The 19,319-nt window shown below is 39.3% G+C and overlaps 1 protein-coding gene across 12 annotated transcripts in view; it reads left to right on the top strand.

Annotated features, from left to right (window-relative positions):
- Positions 1–19,319, top strand: part of CACNA1C (calcium voltage-gated channel subunit alpha1 C) — a 997,067-nt gene that overhangs the window by 818,172 nt on the left and 159,576 nt on the right. For all 12 annotated transcript variants that reach the window (XM_056800748.1, XM_056800749.1, XM_056800750.1 and 9 more), the window contains 3 exons: positions 2,920–2,946; positions 6,459–6,619; positions 8,614–8,839. In XM_056800748.1, the coding sequence (XP_056656726.1) occupies positions 2,920–2,946; positions 6,459–6,619; positions 8,614–8,839 (414 nt within the window). The remainder of the gene's footprint in view (positions 1–2,919; positions 2,947–6,458; positions 6,620–8,613; positions 8,840–19,319) is intronic.

Raw genomic sequence — 19,319 nt, 5'->3', positions numbered from 1 at the left:
TGAATGAATGAATAAATAGAGGGATTGAATTTAGATGGAGGCCATTTATGAGTGGAAAGGAAGAAGTGGATGTGAGAGATTTTCTGGAGATTTTGACAGATATGGGGATGATGGGGAAGGAAGCCTTGTAGGATCATAGACCTAGAGCTAGAACTGATCTTTAGATTGGCCATGATCTTTTAAAAGGGTTTCTAACTGGAAATGTTGAAGGCTGTCCCCAGTGAACAGATTGAGGCATTGAGGCCCAGCGAAATATAATGTCATGGTCAGATTCATGCAACAGGTTTGGAAATGGATAGAAGGGAAAACTTCCCTGAGTGCCCACTCTTATTAGAGCAGAAAGGCAGTCAGTCAGACCTTGAACTCATGGGTTAGCTAAGAGATCACTGTAAGTCCGATACCTGCATTTGACAAATGAGAAAACTGGTGTCAAGCCAGGAGCATTTGTAAAATGTTTGCTATATATTGGATATTGTGATTAAAAAGTCAAAAAGTGTCCCTAGCTTCAAGGAGCTCACAAACTAATGGAAGAGACAACATGTAAAAACCTATATACAAACAAGATATATAGACAGGATAACTTGGAGTCCAGAGAGGTCAGGGAAGACCAGCCCAGGATCTGAAAATAGTAAGCAGCAGATCTGAGTTAAAAACCTGGTTCCCCAAAGACCAGAGTCCAGAGTTCTTTATTTCCCCGAGAGGGCCAGCTAAGAGTTTTCATGGAATCAAAGGAACAAGGCCCAAGGTTAGAGTCTTATTCAAACTCTGTAATGATGAGGGAGGGATTGGGTTCTCCTTACAAGGGAAGCCTCTACTTAAAAAGTGAGCCCTGACATTATCTCAAACTAAACATGTCCCTGGTTGGAGGTAGAACACCTTGGAATTTCCATGACCCAATTAGCAACTTTAAAATGTTTGATTCTAGCTCTAAATAAAAATATTCTCTTTTTCCTCCTCTTTCTCTTCCCACGCTCCTTGATAGCATATGATTAAAGCCTCCTACCTAAGTATGTAGACTTTGGGGGTAGGGAGCTAGCTAAACCCTAGTTTAGCAATAGACAGGCAGAAAGAAGAAAAGAAAAGAAAGGGAGAAGAAAAGGGAGAGGGAGAGAGAGAGAGAGGGGGGGGGGTGATAGATTATTTTAAGAGTCTGTTATGTGAAAATTGGGATTTGTAAATATAGAGATAGGAAAAACTGGGATTATAAATATAGGAATTATGACAGTTTACTCTTCAACAGCTTAAAAATTAGTAGGGGAAGGCCATGTGTAAAGGAAAGGGTTGAGGGGGGAGGATATGGCCATCAACAAGAAGGAGAAGGAGACCAGAGAAAGAGAAGAAACAGCAAGAATCCTTTCTAAAATGGTATTGGGGGGGGGGTTTCCAACAAAAATAAAAAGGCTTTAGGGTAAAAGGTTCTCTAGGCTCAGGGACCTAGAGATGCAAGATGACTATGCCCCTTTTTCACCTTTTTCTTAATTCAATTTCTTAATTTTAAAAAAGTGGAAAGGTTGTAGTGATTTCTTCCACTGTACAATACATTCCTTTGCATAAAACTAGAAAGAATCAGTTCCTCTGTGCAAAACTGAAATGGCATAAATCCATCAGGTGCTAGATGTAGAAAAGGAATCTATCTTACAAGGCATTTATTAAATGAACACTGTGTGCCAGGAACTGTGCTAAGCCTGAAAGGTACCAAGACAAAAAAGGCAACATGTCCTCTCCTCAAAGAGTTTATGCTCTGTTGTTCAGTCAACACACATGCACAGCCTATTAAATAAATACAGAATTTAGAAAGAAGGAAATGCACAATGATCTGGGAAGTGGGGAACCTACTCTAACCCCATCATTTCATAGTTGAGGAAGATTAGCAAACAGTCCTATAAACCTCCCTCCTTTCTTTCTATCTTTGTGCTTCTGCCTCTGTCCTGATCATTCTCTCTCCCCATGAAATGTCTTCAGTTTTCAGACCTCTGTATCTCTGACACCAAAAACCCTTCTGCCTTTTCATTTAAATGTTTCTTTCACGTGTTCACTGGCCCTTACTCCCTGCACCTACTTGCCACATGATGTCTTTCCTTTTGATTTTTTTCTTCCATAGATCTTTGTCCATTTCTGTTTCTACTTCTCTTTGTGGGTGCTTCTCTCTTTACCCTCTTCTATTTGGGTCTTAACTATTCCCTAGGTATAATGGCTCCTTCAGACCTTCCTTTGAAAAGTTGCTTTTTAATTTGATTACACATCCAAATGGAATCCCATAGATCAGCCTTAAAAGTAGCACGTATATTTCCACATACAAATAAGCTATTTCATTCATTTTCTTTCCCTATTTCTATTTTTTGAATATTTCACCAGTCTTCAATACAAACATGACTGACAGCACTTTGAGTATTATCCTCAAGCCCTCTCTAAAGCCCTGGCTGTTTCCTTCTTCCCAGTTTCCAGGCCTGAGGGCAAGATTGTTTTGACTTCTCAGTTTCCAGCTGGGTTATCTTGCCTTTTCTAGGATTCTTTTAACCCAAATGCTATTCAGCATCTGGCGCAAGGCCAAGGGGTCAATGGGAAAAAGAGGCATGGCAGGTGCAAATTACACTGTGACTTATGGTAAGCTACAGCCCTCTCCAGAAAAGGCTTTCCCTTCTTTTATGCTCCCCAAGCAAAAGCAGATCCTTCTCAATGACCAATTGGCAGAAAGATCTCTCCAGAGTTTTCCCCTGACCCAGCCTCAAGGACTTTGCTGAATAGATTCTGGTTTGCTGAGAACAGCTCTGCCTTTCTGTGGGAGCATAAGAGCAAGTGTGGAGATACCATCCTTTGGGTTGGGTTCTCTAGCATCAGGAGATGCTCATCATCTGAGCACTAGGTGAATTTAGCCTGGATGTATAGATGATTTAGTAATGTTGCTCTGTTCTCTTTTAGGCATCGAATCTCCAAATCAAAGTTCAGGTGAGTGAGATACATTTCTGCTTTTCTCTCTTCCATTCTCCCATGCCTCCCATCCCTTATTTGCATCTTCCAAATGGCCCAAGGCACTGGGGTGGGGGGGAATGGCTGCCCTAGGGGATGGCTTCTTTCTTCTTGTGTACTGGCCAAGCCAAGACTTGGAAAGTCAAGAGAAGCCACTGAATCAAGTCAAATTCACTGAAATGTCCAAATAACTCATTGCTGATGTCAGTGACATCCCAGTAGAGCAATGAAGTTGGAGAAATAGGGAACAAAGACAAATCATTGTTGGGCCAGCTTTATAGATAGACATTATTGATTTGTTACAATTGGTTTTTATTGCTGGTATTGCTACTATTGAGTCTATTTCATTGAATTCTAGTGGGCAGGGACCTTAGAGGTCATCCAACCTGATCTCATAATTAGAGAAGTGACTTTTCCAAGGTCATACTCCTCGTAAGTCACCCTGCCAGGATCAAAATTGGAGCCCTGGTCTTCTGACTCCAAAATCAGTGCCCTTTCAAAATCAATATATTATTAGCTCCATACCGATTAAATTCCTGTGGGGAGATGGGTGATGTGAAACACAGATAGGATGCCTCAAAGATTGAACATAGAAATTAATAATTCTATAGAAATTCCATGGCTAAAGAGTCCATCTGCCCCCAAGGGACATCAGGACCTTTTGGCCAGGAACTTGTGAAGTAGCCTATACTTTCTGCCCTTTGGAATATAGGAAGTTAAAGCAGCCTTGCTATCCCTGTGCCTCTAGGGAGAATTCCCTCCTGCTGGAACAAATCTGTTTCCCTGTTAGCATGAGGGGAACAAGAATAACAAGCAAAATTCCCCTCTGTTTTACCATGTCATTTCCATATCCTGCATGCATATGAAAACATACACATATTCACACATACAAATAAATTATGACATTTATTATACAGTAGAAGGTGTTGCCAGGAAACCCGTTGCTAGGCAAGCTATATTTTTGTAAGTGTAGGAGGTGTGTAATTAGCTTCCAAACACCTTCTCTGGTTAGTGATTACTCCCTTATTCCAGCCCAAATGAGCGTGACATTCATGAATGGCTCTATGCAAGAATAGCCAGATAGGGGACCACCCTATTTATTGGCAACCTTATCTGGTAGAAACAGTTCTGAAGGTCTGGGTTCAAATCCTCTAGCTAATGCCAGTCACCAGTGTATCCTTAGACAAATTCCTTCATCTCCCTGGGCTTTGGTGTCCTCATCTCTAAAATGAAGGGGTTGGATTAGATGGTCTCTGAGGGCCCTTCCAGGATCTTTCCATCCAGGCATCTGGAAGAGGGATGAAAATGAGTCTCTAAGGCTACTTACAACAAGGACAACTGATCTTCACCCTCAGGCTTGGAGAAAGTGTGAAAAACAAACCCAGGCTTCTGAAGAGCCATCAACAATGACTCTTTCAGGCTTCAAAGGACCTGGGAGAGGTCTACATAGGAATTTTACATCTGGGAAACTCCAGAAGCCTCAGGCCATCAAAACCACCATATTGCTCTATTCCTTTGTCCCTCTGAAATGCAGACTCCTTTGTCCAGGGAATTTCAGGTACCCCGAAATGTGTATTTTTGAAAGTCTTGATTACTTTCATTGTACATGCAAAAGGCATCCTCCAAGGTCTGTCTATCTACAATTCATTTATCTGGGGCCAGCATCCCATTTGGCCAGCACTTCCCAATAGTGTGCAGGTCAGGGAATAAATCAATAGATTGGATGTTGGACACTCCTAAAGGAGCCCTAGGTCTATGGCAGAAGGGGCACTTTTCCAAAGACATGCCAAAATAGCAGTAAATCTAATTTGTATCTTGTATTTGTGTGCTGCTGTTGTGGGGGTGAAGAGGTGCACCCCTTGGGTTCAGGATGGATGCCTTTTTGCAAGAATGCAAGACTCCAAAACTTAAAAATAAAAAGAGAAATTTATTAATTTAGAAAGTAATATTGAGAATGGCCAGGAGGATGGAACAGGTGGAACAGCAAGATGGAAGGCTGCTCCCTGGGAGGACAGCATAAATGGAAAAGCTGTCCCCCAGAAAACATCAGTTCTGGGGATTTTATACTCTTTACAACAGATGCTATGTCACAGTGTGAACAGGACTCTAGAGTGGTAAACCCTCAGGCATTCAGTCAGGAGTTTGGTTATCTGACTGGGGTCTGCCTGGAGACATAGGGAATGACCCTCATAAAAGATTATTTAGTTTTAGGGAACAGACAGATGTCTGAGGTACAGCCCCATAGATAGAATCGAGGTGTAGCTTAGAGGTGCATCTCTCTGTCCATCTTAAATCTAAAGGAGGATCAAAGGAGGACAATCATGTCAGGGTCCTATAGGGGTCATTAGATGTTTTGGGTTAGGAGTCACGAGGATGTAAGGGAGCAAAGGAATTTTCCTGATAATAGTTTGCCTGAGTTTCTGGGGGTACAATGCCCATGTCACTGCCTTGCAGTTTGCAAAAAAATCTTTCAATACTCCTTTGATCTAATTTGAGACTAAAAGAACAGGATAGTGGAATTGGAGTCAGAGGATCTGGGTTTCAATCCTGTATGGCTAAATACTACCTATATGACCTTGTTGCATCACTTTTCTGGGTTAATGCTTCTCATCTTCCCCAAAACACAGAAGCTCAAGGAAGTCAGAACAAAAATATTCACTGTGTTCAGCTGCCCTCATTAATGTGCCCATGCTTCCATTCTCCTGTATCCTCCCCTTGTCCTCCCACGTTTTGCCCTTCAGTAGAAGTATCACATTTTGTCAGGAGGTTTCTGGAGAAAAGATAGAACCAAGACAAGACTCTGTCCTAGACAAGTGTTGAAGACTATGTACCCCTTCAACATCAATGAAAGACAAGAATTCTTGATAAAATGTTTTTCTACGTTGTTATGGTATGTGGCCACAAAGATGTTTTGACTTTGACCTTTGGGTCTTCTTTATAAAATGTGCAATTTTATTGATCAGAAATTAAATCAAAATTAATGTCAATGTGCTGTGAAAAATAGGATTTCATAGCCTTTAAAAATAATTATGAGAAGCAGCATGGCATACAGGGCCAGCCTTGAAAAATCTGAAAAGAAAGAAGGAAGCAAACATTTATTAAGCATCTACTATATGCCAAGGAACTGTCCTAAGTATTTTAAAATATTATCTCATTTGATCCTTATAATAACTCTAAGAGGTAGATGCTATTGTTAACCTCAAGTTAAAGTTGAGGAAACTGAGGCAAACAGGTTAAATGACTTGCCCAGGGTCTAGGTTTGACACAAAGGGAAAAAATGGAAGCAGTCTATTGCTTCCCCATAGCCAATCATAGACTCATAAAACTTTCAGGTCAGACAAAACCTTAGAAATCAGACTACTTCATTTATGCATTCAAATGAGATGGATCTTCTGAGCCTCAAATGGAAAAGTTCCTAATTTTTCATTCCCTATTCCCACTTCATCCATTCATCCCCCAAACCTTCTACCTCTTCTTTTCCCATTCTCCAGTCGCTATTGGCGCCGATGGAACCGGTTCTGCAGAAGGAAGTGCCGGGCAGCAGTCAAATCCAATGTTTTCTACTGGCTTGTTATTTTCCTTGTGTTCCTCAACACCCTTACCATTGCCTCAGAACACTACAACCAGCCCCACTGGCTCACAGAAGTCCAAGGTGAGGGGCATCTCCAGCCTTGGTTCCTACCTCTCTTTGTTCTCCTCACCTGAAACCCAAATGGATGGGAAGTCCCCTGTAGACAGAGGCTTAATGGGGAGCTGGCCAACAGAACAGAAGACATACTCCAGGACCAGAGCTGTCATAAAATTCAAGAAATACTTTATAAATAAGCCCTCCTGACCAGGATAGGCCCATACCATCTGCCAGCCCCCAGATACTGCTTGTTATATCCAGGTGATAGGAGGCAAGGTCCTTCGGGGAACCTACTTGCCAAGGGGAATTTTCAGAGCTATGCAACTGTACTCACCACAAAGGACATCTGTTAACCAGAAAAACTGGACAGGGGAGGAGGGGGAGAGGAAAGGAAGGGAGAGGTAGGACAAGAAAATAAAAGAGAGTTTCCCTCTGGTCACCCAAACAAAGAACTCTAATAAACCATTTCTTCCTAAGTGGAAATACTATGAGGTACAAGAGAGAATGGGATCTGATTTGATTGTTTCTCTAGACTAGAGATATAATCAAGAAAAAGGGACATAACCAGAAGGGCCACATTGATTATGAGAATAACCCATCAAGGCTGGCACATACTAGGTATTCGTGAATGTTTGTTTTTTCTCAGAGCCATAACTAGAAATTCTGGTGGCCAGAGCAACTTTCTTTCAGAGAAGGAGGACACAGATCATAGTCCATTCCAGTTGGGTACAGACATTCCAGAAGAAAGCATGACTCGCTTCCTAGAGAATATGGCTCTAGCCCAGTGGTGTGTTGGCAAATGTTTAATAACCAGTGGTCCAGAAAGGGAAATGTACACATGACACAATTTTAAATTTAATCTGCATTATTAAAATTTCCCATCATTTTCTTAAGTCTAGACAATCAACAAAACAAGAAAGCCTTGGTTCATAGCATTTGCTGGTTTCTGAAACTGTCAATACTCATGCCAAAAATTTAGCAATCAATTTTCTCTAATCAGTTCAAGCTGTCCCTGGCACATGCCTGCTTTAACCCTCTGGTAGCACAGACTCTCCCTGTCCCCCAGCCAGTAAGTCACAGGTCACAGATTCCCCTTGACACCCCAACCAGTAGGAGGCAGGGAAAAGATTGGGAAACAACAATGAAAAAAAGGCAGGTCTTCTGAAGGACTTATGAGAAAGAACACTATCCACATCCAGAGGAAGAACTGTGGGAGTAGAAACACAGAAGAAAAACAACTGATTGATTACATGGGTCAAGGGGATATAGCTGGGGATGTAGACTTTAAGCAAACACCCTAATGCAAATATTAATAATACAGAAATATGTCTTGATCAATGGCACAGTAAAACCCAGTGGGATTGCTCATTGGCTATGGGAGGGGGATGGGAGGAGAGAAGGGAAAGAACATAAATCATGTAACCATGGGGAAATATTCTAAATTAATTAATTAAATAAACTTGAAAAAAAGGACAAAAAGAAAAAAGACAGCTCTTGGGAAGCCTTCATGGATAGTGCCACATGGCATGGTGCCAATGGAGACCTATGAAACAAGGGAACAAAGGACTGGAGAGTCACTGCAGAGAGAAAGCATACCTACCCTTCTTTTGGATGTTGAATCTTTAAAGTTCAGGTTGTGTCACCATAATTATAAGACTGGCTCATCTGCCTTCCCTTGACTGACTCATGAGCATCACAGTGAGAGTCCTCCGTCTCATAATCACCAATTTCTTCAATATCACAACCCCAAAATGCATTGATAAAGTGCCTCCTTTAGAATGGTACCAAACTAGGTGCTGTACCCAGAGAGATATAAATATGGCCTCACTTCTTCAGGTGACCAGTGCAATCAAAAACATCCCTCTCCCTTCATTTACACTCAAGGCTTTTTAGTGCTTTGAAGGGATTCCGAGTCCCAAAAATGTTGCAGGGGAAGGGGATCTTTTTTTTTTTAGTTAATAATTTTTCCCTCTTTGCTTTCCCCACCCCCAAATTCCTCCTCTTCTGGATCCTGCCAGACACTGCCAACAAGGCCCTGCTGGCTCTTTTCACTGCAGAGATGCTGCTGAAGATGTACAGCCTTGGCCTCCAGGCCTATTTTGTGTCTCTGTTCAACCGCTTTGACTGCTTCATCGTGTGTGGAGGAATCCTGGAGACCATCCTGGTAGAGACCAAGATCATGTCCCCCCTGGGGATCTCCGTGTTGAGATGTGTCCGGCTGTTGAGGATATTTAAAATCACAAGGTACTGAACCACCCATTGCTCTGGGAGATAGAAACTGTAGAGGAAGTCCCTCCATGGAGGGATGTTGGTTGGGTAGGAAAGAAAGACCTGGGGGGGGGGGGGCGCTGCATTATGGGTTATGCAAAATGGAAGGGGTAGAGAATTGAAAAAGATGACCTTAAACCTTCCATTCCATTGTCTGTCTATTCTCTCTCACTCTAAGAACTTTAGTATGACAACTTTATCATCCCTGATGCATTAGGACTAATCAACACATAATTTCACACAGAAGATCCTCAAAACATATGGAGAGGGGGGCAGCTGGGCGGCTCAGTGGATGGAGAGCCAGGCCCAGAGATGAGAAGTCCTGGTTTCAAATGTTGCCTCAGACACTTCCCAGCTGTGTGACCCTGGGCAAGTCACTTCACCCCCATTGCCTAGCCCTTACCACTCCTCTGCCTTGGAACCAATACATAGTATCAATTCTAAGACAGAAAGTAGGGGTATTTTTAATTAATTTTTTAAAAAGAAACAATTAAGAGATGATACAAGACAATTCTAATTAAGTACCAATATGTGTGGTATAGACAGTAACTACTATGGAAGATTAGGAAGGGAAAACCACAAAGGAAGAGGGAGTGAGAAGGGAGAAGGGAGGAGGAGAAGAAGTGAGCTGAAGCTAGGTCTTGAAGGACAGGCAGGTTTTGAGTCAGCTTAAACTTCATACTCCTAAGAAACAATAGTCGAATATAAATAATACCTTTTCTGGAGTACTGAGTATTAAACTCATAAAGTCAGAACCTTATAGCTGGAAAATTCTTAGAGATGATCTAACTAATCCAACCTCTTCATTTTATAGGTGAGGAAACTAAGGTTTAAAGAACCAGCCTGAATTGCCCAAGATCACAGTTGGTCAGTGATAGAGTTGGGGTCTTCATCCAGGTCTCTTGTCTATTAGTTCAAGGCTCTTGTCACTACATTATGATCTGACTAGTTTGAGGTCCCTGGCAACCAAGTTATCAGAATAAGGAAGGTGACCACTTAGCTCTACTCAGTCCTAGTCATCTGGAGAATTGGGTTCAGTCTTAGCCCCCATGTCTTCAAAAAGATGTTGACAAAAATTGGAACATGTCATGAGGAGAAAACAACCAGGACTAGAGGATATCTGAAGGACCAAGGATGGTTTATCTTGGAGAAGAAAAAACTATGATATCACTCCAAATATGGGAAATAGTGACATATGGAAAAAAGAAAGGGTTCTTTCTGTTTGACCACAAAGGGCATGACTAAACTAGCTGTTAGAAGCTGTGAGGAACCAGGCTTTGTGTCAATATAAGCAAACATCTACTAACAATTAGAACTATCCAAAAATTAAATAGGTTTTCTTGGAGAACAAAGTCTTCAGTTGAAGGGTGAATGACAGGGATATTGTAGACAGGATTCATGTTTTGAGGAGGGTCTGGACTAAATTGCAATTCTCTGGTCCTATGATCCTAAAACTAAAATATCAAAGAGCAAGGTGAATGGTAAGGATTGAACTGTTGTGAAAGAGAATATGCAAGGCAGTGTGGCACAGCAGAAAGAATATTGGTTCTCCAGTCCGAAGACCTGGTATCAAATAGTACACATTCTTCAATTCACTGCTTCGGTTAGGCAAATCACTTAACCTCTCTCAGACTTACTTTGTAAAATGAGATCCCTTCCACTTCAAAATCTGTGAGCTTGTTGATTTCTTTTTAATCCAATGACTTAGAACACTAGCTGACTTGGAGAGCAAGGCAAGCAACTATTGAACTGGTCTTCTCCAAACCAACTGGTTTGGGGAATTTTTGTTCTTTAATTTATTGATATCTTTTGTTCTGAGTCAATAGTTAATTTCCAACAAACATCCAAACTAACCCCCTTTTTATGTACATCAATTAAAAAATAGATGATCACTTATGAACAAAAGAGAAGATATTCTTTCACTTTGGCAGTCTAGTTCTACAGTTAAGCATTGTATTTGACTAGAGTTTTATTGCTTCTTCATAATGACTTTATTTACTGTAGTCATTGTGTATATTGTTCTTCTGCTTTCTTCAACTTGTGTAATTTCACACCCATCTTTTGTGTTTTCATAAATCTTCACATTCTTCATTCTTTATGGAGTAATAATATCTCTTTACATTCATGTTATAATTTATTCAGTCATTCCTCAGCCATTAGACATATATTTTGTGCTCAGCTTTTTGTTATCAGAAACAAAACCCTTATGAATATTTTTATACATATGAATTTTTTCTTTTTGTCAACTACTGTCTTGTGATACTGCCTAAATCATATAATATATGGACTATGTGACTTTGGACAAGTCATTTAGATCTTTGAGCTTCAGTTTCTTCCTCTGAGAAATGAAAAATGCTAAATACCCTCCAAACTCACTTTCAGCTATAGATCTGAAAGTGAATTGAAAAGTTCCAGCCAGAGAAAAACAGAATGTTTCTACAGGATAACGATTCAGTTTGACTATGTGTTGTACTACCAGAATTTGAAACACTTTCAAGTCATTTTTAGCAGTCATGTTGCCACCACTTACCTGGTGATAATTTATCCTATTCCAGAATTTCTCTTATTATGTTTTATACATGATTCTTTAGGGATAGTTCTTCATTCATCAAGTAATAACTGATTACCTAATCTATGCAACCATCAGCCTCTTGAGCATCCAAACCAGCTGAAGTAATTTGGTTTCCCAAAAAATTGATGCGTATTTATGATTTCACAAAGGGACAATATATATAGTCCTATTTCCCACTTGCAAGGAGGAACTGAATTGCAAAGGAGTTATCATAGGCATTATTATAGATTTAGAAATGTTGGAGAAGGGAAGGAAAGAAAAAATGAACTTCATCCCTCCCCCTATCCTTCCAGATATGGTACCCTTATATTAATCATAGTAGCTCATATTCCTATGTCACCTTAAGGCTAAAGCACTTTCTTTGCAACAACTCTCTGGGGTTAGTGATGCAAAAAGGATTATCTCCTTTGTACTAATAAGTCTTAGAAAATTGTCTGGGGCATTGAGACCCTTGTCCGAAATCACATAGCCAACATGTCAGAGAAGGGTCTTCAAGCCAGGTCTTCCTGGTTTAAGGTCAACCCCATTCACTCTGCCAGGTGGCCTTACCTCTTAAATAATTATTGAAAGTAAATGTTTTAGACAGTCCCAGAAAAATAAATCTTCCTAGCTTTTTGTCAGCATGATTACATTTAGCATTTTTTCTCCTATTAATCACCAATTTATCTATTTTCATATTAAAATAATGGCCTTAAAGCCATAAAAAAAAACTCTTTTTAAGAAAACCTAGAACTTTCATAAACCTCCCTCCTTGGGAAGGGTTTGTTTTCAGTGCAGATAGTTATTTTATAGCCTTATGAAGCTATTAAAAAGGTCATTTCCTGATCCCACAGACCCTCCAGGAATTGGCATATTGATGGGAAAGGACATTGAAAGAAACCCGAGCTCAAATATCTCCTCTTTAAAATATATGTGTATTTATGTGTATATGTATATTATATATATGCATATAGATGTACATATGTATAGAGGTTTAGCTATAAATATACATGTGTGTATGTGTATAAGAATATAGATGGTCCCAAAAATCTTAGTGCTATTTTAGCTTTAATACTATAAAATTGCTCTGAGACTACTAAAAACCTCTATTTATTCCATTTTTCTTTTCTTTTCTATAATTATGTATTTTAAACAGAACATGTGATTTTATCTTTGTAAGGGATATCCTATAAGGAAAAAACCTTTACCAATGCACAGTACAATTGAATGCCTTGCCCAGGATCACACAGATTCTATGTGTCAGAAACAAGACTTAAAACCAGATCTTTCTGACTTGCAGGCCAGCTGTCTGTCCAGTATGCCAGGGTGCCTCATATGATGCCCAGTCAAGTAGGGCTCTGTTGGAAATTCCTTGTTTTATTAAACATACCTTTTTTCACTTCATGGCAAATATAGAGAGTGTTAAATCTATTCAAGACAATATAACAGTAGCTAGGAAGTAGGCTCCTCTTTTCCAAGAGTATCTGATTTTCGATACACATTGATCTTTAAGAATTATTTAAGAGTCAAAAGTCTACAAAACTAAAAGTTTTCCTGAACCCAGGAGGAAAAAGGAATCAGTCATTCTTTTGAGATAGAACCAATTTGTGTAAACCTTTGGAGATTTGTCCCAGGAGTATTGGATAACTAAAGAGTACTCAGTGCTTCATCTAAAATGTAACTCTCTATCTTGGGACATTATTTCCCACAAAAAGGACTCCAACTATTGGCTCAAACAGACCAGGTCCAATCACAAAGGAGCCTGGCCTCTATAGAATGGCTTCTCTTCTATCAGCTGGCTTATTATGCCTCTACTCTAGAGTTCCAGGGAAGATCTCTCAAATAAAGCTTTGGAAATGGCTTGTATCTAAGAAGGATTAACAGAATCCCTTCTAGAAAAGAGATCCAATGTATCAAATAGATATCGAGTATAGGACAGCTATTTATTTCCTCTATCACAAAAGAAACATTTAAAACACAAAATGTACATAATTATACGTTAACACTTAAAACATTATAACCCATTACTTATATTCTTCCAGAGAGTAAAAACAACTTTGTGGGACTGTGGAACAGATATTCACTTTCACCTCAAAACTCTCTGCCTGACAGGTATATGATCTCCTAGTGAGTCAGAGCTTGACTTTCTTAGTCCTTTAATTTTGTAGCATCCTCCTTAGTCCTTTCACAGTGCAAGTGCTTTCTCCCGATAGTGGTTTATTTTCTCATCTGAGTAGTAATGTAGTTGTACAAAACACCTCTCAATAAGCCACTGGCACTGGCTTAGGCAATCCCAACCTCTGAAACTCAAGAGATAACCAGTAAGACTGGAAAACCTCCATCTCCCAGGACTGCTGGGCTCACAGAAAGAAAAACCAAAGAGAAAACTAGGGATTTGAGGTCTCGGGCTCATCTAGGTAAGCACATGTTTCACTGCCATGGGCATATGGCCATCATAGATGCTATGGGGTAAAGAGAGACAAATCCCTTCTCCCCCTACCTGCTTTCTGGAGATTCAAGGAAAGTCCCAAGAAATATCCTTGAGGAAAAAAGAAACAGAGAGACAAAGACATAGAGGGATGGAAGAGGAGGGAGCAAACTTTTGTCCTCTCCTTATTTAGCCTACTGGTGGGACTTCTTTTCTTGGGTGAGCCTCCAATAATTTTTATTATTTACTCCCCCACACAGCAACCCCACCTTCCCATCCCTTCCAGGAGAACATAAGCTCCTCAAGGAAAGAGGACTATTTTTTTGTTTGTCTTTGTTTTAGTGACTCTGTGACCCCATGGACCATAGCATGCCAAGCCTTTCTATTCTCTACTTTCTCCTTGAAGTCTTCCAAACTCATATCCATTGTTTCCATGACACTATCTGTCCATCTCATTCTCTTCCACCCCCTTTTCTTTTTGCCTTCAATCTTTCCCAATACATAATAGGTGCATAATCATTGTGGAATTGAAACAGGAGTAGGGTGCACTAGGAACATCCCTACTAAATATTTCTCCTTCTCAAAAATTTCCAGTATAAAAGATTATTTTCTCCTTCTTAGAAATATATCTCAGTGTCAGACAATCCTTACAGCCAGGAAATACTTCCTAAATGTTTCACCAGTCCCTTCCTGTTGCAATTTAATTCACTTCTCTGTTCTAATAAAAGAACTATTATGCAAGCTCATGAAATATTCCTTTATATACTTAAAGATCTGAGTCTTTTTCCTGAATTCTCTCCCCTGGACCCTAATTTAGTTGATATTTACTGAACAATCATAAGCCATGTGGTGCTATGGAGTGGAAAATTATAGAATATGGAAAAGTTCCTGTCCTCATTGGCACATGATAGCCATAATGCATGCTTGCCAATGACAAATATATGTCTACTTATAATGATGTAAAGGGAAAGAACTTTGGGTACTCTGGCTAAATTGGATCCAATGTTATTTATATCCGGCTACCCCAGAAACCACCAATTTTGTTTCCCTTTACTGATAAGTCTCTGATGTCAGAGGTTGTCTGTCGCCTCTCACTCTCCTCTTGTTGTACCCATGAACTAAATTAAGCCTGGTATGGCATGGGAGGAAAAAACCAACTTGATTTTAATTCTAACTCAACATTGTTTTAGCCTCAAAGTAGAAGAAAGTCTCCTGAACTATCTTTGTAGGGAGACTAGTAACTAGGATGAAGCAACTGACACTTTGACCCAGTCAGTGGAGTGATTCCTCTCCACTGCAGATGTCCAGCTTTGCAGCCTTGAAAGATGTGGCATAACCCTTGAGGGTTCCAACTCTTCTCTATGGCCTGCTTTCTACCTCTTTCCTCCTCTTCCTCCTCTTCCTCCTCTCAGGAGTTGGTGGAGGTGAAGTCATTTGGCGGTAGCTCATAAGCTAGGATTGCTTTCTCTGAGAAGTGGACCATTCTCTCTCGCCCTCTGACTGCACCTTCCTAAGATAATCTTCCTCATTCCCTTCCCCCAACAGAATTTACCTCAAATGACAGAATTCTTAGTTATGGGTCTGGCAGGGAGCCTCTACTTTCCTCTTTTTTGATTCAGAAGGCAATCTCCTTAAAGGTAGACAATTTTTCTAGTTTCCTTTTTTTCTATTTCCTTGCCAGCATTTATCTATGCATGCTGTTTCCATTATTAAAAAAGAGATCATATCTATATAGTGTATATATTCAAGAGAAGGGATAGAAATTAATCTTGATTTTCATCATATGGCAAGTAGAGGTGTTAATGTTAAGGGCAAAGCTGAGATCAGTAGTACTTGAAGTACAAGTCATTTTAGTAATACGCATTTATTTTACAACTAAAATGGCCTACTAGCTATTTCTTGAACTTAACATTCTTGTCTCACCTCTGTGCACTCATCCAAGGTATGCCCTGTGCCTCATCTTACCTGTCAGAGCCCTCCTCTTTTGTCAAGGCTCTCAAGCCTGTTCCCTCATGAAGCCTTTCCTTGTTCAGTTGTCAATGCTCCCTACTACCTTAATCTTCTTTTATTCTCCTTTATACTTTTTTATACTTTATACTCCTTTATGTATATTTGTCGTCTATATACTCCTTTTATATTTTCTACTCCTTTACACTATTTTCCTTTATACTTATGGATCAGATGAGCAAAATATAAGTTCTTTATATTCAAGGACAGTCTTCCTTGTGTCTTTGTATCTCCAAGTACCTAATTAATGTTGACCAAGTTGAATTGAACATACTCCCACCTAGAAATAATATTCCTTACAAGAAAGTTTAAACTTTATGGATGATCACTGTGTGCTGAGAAGAAGAGTACCTAATGAATAGAGAACCAATCTCAGAAAAAGGATGACTCGGGTCAATGCCTCCTTCCCTCTGACACATACTGCTCCTATGATCCTGGAAGAGTCTCTCTGTTCACTCTGAGACAATAATTTGCAGGAAATGTGCCAACCTGCATCAGTAGAGGGAATTTCCTCGTATGAGAGTACCTTGTACCAATGAAATCACAGCCCCAGTCTTCCTCCCCACCCCCAGTTGTGCACTTTAAAATATGGTTGGAGCATATTTGTATGACTAGATCTCACATTTACTTCTGATGATATAAATGGATTTAGGAGGGTAGGAAAAATTGCTAACCTTTGCATAATGCAAGAATATAAGTGGCATGGAAGTGGAAACAAGATAAGCAGAGAAGTCGAAAATTAGTCACAGTCCTTGCTGAAATAAGAAGGAGAAAAAGGAAATGAAGTTTGTAAAGGCTGATGCCACCATTCATGGGATCATTAATTATTTCAAGCTAATGCAGTGATCTCTCTGACATATAAAGATTAAAGGTTCCTGGCCCTGAGCTATTTGAGGTATATACAGTTATAACTAAATGAAAATTCCAACCCAGAGAAGACTTGGGTCACTTTGTATTTCAGGAGAGAAGAAAGAAGCCCCTGGGCCCCAAAGGAAAGTAAGTGAAAAGTCTGAAATCCAGCAACAGACGTACCCAAGGGGAAAGTAGCACTCAAAGATAAAAGCCTCCACAAACAGATGGTGACTTGAAACAAGAGAGGCAGAGAAAGAGAATACATAACAGAAGAGGTCAAGAAGAGGAGTGGTGAAGAGAAATATGGAAGGACTATGGGGACAAGAAAAAGGGAAATAGAAGAGGGAAGTTAAGAGCTTCTTAAAATGAGAAAGTTGAGTCGGTAAACAGGTCCCCAATGACTGATATTTTCAAGTAAAGTATGAAATGTGAAAAAAAAAATGTCAGGATTTGAGGTCAGGGAGAGAGACATGAGCACAAAGGTATGTTTTGATATATTAAATGCTAATACATAAAGAAACTAGGAAATGTCCTAATTTAAAGGGAACCCCACAGGTAAATGAGGCAGCTTGTTAGCATCTGAAGCCTTTAAAGGGCTGAAAGCTCCAATTCCAATTTATTGTATTCTCATTAGTTGAGCAGTAATTGCTAGAGATTTCCAGGAATTTTGAAGTACTCTTGTATTTGTTCCTGTTACCAAGCACTTTGGCTAGATGCCAATTCTTACCGCAGAATTCTCATTTTTCCTCTCCTATCATTCTTCTTCTTATATCAGAAAGAAACCTTCATTGGGTACTAAGGTGCATTTAATATCGTAAAAGAAAAGAAATCTATACTGTGTGTTTTAGGCACAAATTTATCAGAGACAAATTTATTAACAAGTTAATTAATAAAGTAAATCAATATCTCTGCTTAGAGAGAAAATCCAAAGTGGTAGGGATCCTTCCCATCGTTAAAAACCCCTCTGCCCAAACTATTTTATAGTATATAGTATAGTATATATTATATAATTCATAAGGGTTCATGAACAAAGTCAAAATCCTATAATCAATATTAAATAGGAGGACAAAGTCTAGGAACAATATTCACAACTCTCATACATCCTGGAGAATCAATTTCCTAGAACCATTCTGTCCCTCTTGAACTACTCCCTCTAAGGATTCTCTTATTTCTTAGCCAAAGGAGAATTCAAGAGATGCTTTTCTTAAATCACTAAAAGCTTCTTCCTTCTCCTGGTTTGATCATCACCCTAATCACTTTATGAAGGACTCTTTCCTGAGCTGATCAGGTTTCTCCTTTCAATAACCGGTTAGACCTTCAGTACAAATAATGTAAAAATATTTCACTGAATGACATTGTTTAGGACTTGATAGTTAAAGAAAGATAGATAAGGGATTTCTCGATCAGATTAGACCAAGGTCTTTAAAAAACCGAAAGATTATTCTAACATTATTTTGTTAATTTTTTAACCCTTCCTTTCCATCTTAGACTCAATATACTGTGTATTGGTTCTAAGACAGAAGAGCAGTAAGAGTTAGGCAAATGGGGGGTTAAGTGACTGGCAACAAGGTCACACAGCTAGGAAGATTCAGAGGCCACATTTGAACCCAGGATCTCCCATCTCTGGGTCTGGCTCTCAGTCTACTGAGCTGTTCCCTTTTTTTGTTGTTAATTTTTTCCAATATTATTTTGTAATGTATAATTTAAATAGGGAATGGGGGAGGGAAGGGTCTTTAATATTCTTCCATAAATGCCTTCTTATTAAGCTCTTTTCAATACAATTTAACAAACATTTGAAAAGATATAGGCTATTGTGTTAGATTATTGTTATTCTCGGTTATTCAGTGCTTCAACTATGACAGATTCTTCATGACCTCATTTGGCGTTTTCTTGGCAAAGATATAGAATTAGTTTGTCATTTCCTTCTCTAGTTCATTTTGCAGATGAGGAAACTGAGGCAAACAGCATTAAGTGGCTTGCCCAGAGTCACACAGCTTGTAAATATCAAGACAAATCTTCCTAACTTTTGTCTTCATCCTCTATCCACTGTACTATGTAGCTTTATAATAGAAATATAAAGGCAAAAAGCATGAAACAATGGCTGTCCTTAAAGAGACCACATGTTCTTGGGAGATCCAACATGTAAACCGATATCCACAGAGCAAGAACACACTAACTGGAGAAGAATAACAAATAAAGCTAGAAGGATAATTCATATAATGAATGTGAAAGTACCTGGGATATTATGAGGATATAAATATTGTATATTTTATGTAATAATATATATATATAATTTCTCAAATTAATATCTTCATGATAATTATGCAGTCAAGTTGTGATTATTACTATTTTACTCTTAAATAATAATTACAATTGTTCTATGACCCAGAATCCCAACACAGATCAGATTCAATTTGGGAGGTATTACAGTCCATTTCTTGGCTTGTAGACACGCTCAAAATTTCCCCAGGAAATGTCAAATATATCCAGTATCCAAAGAAGGGTCAGTTCTGGCTTTGCTTCTCACATCATTACTCTGTCCTTTGCTGCTCTGACTCCTGCTTGATTCAGGGTCTCAGTATATAGTCCAGGAGCTCTTCCCCTTCTCTCTTAGAGTT

This window comes from Monodelphis domestica, chromosome 5, assembly GCF_027887165.1.
Source record: "Monodelphis domestica isolate mMonDom1 chromosome 5, mMonDom1.pri, whole genome shotgun sequence".
Taxonomy (NCBI): domain Eukaryota; kingdom Metazoa; phylum Chordata; class Mammalia; order Didelphimorphia; family Didelphidae; genus Monodelphis; species Monodelphis domestica.
This window is presented reverse-complemented; position numbering and strand designations above follow the sequence as displayed.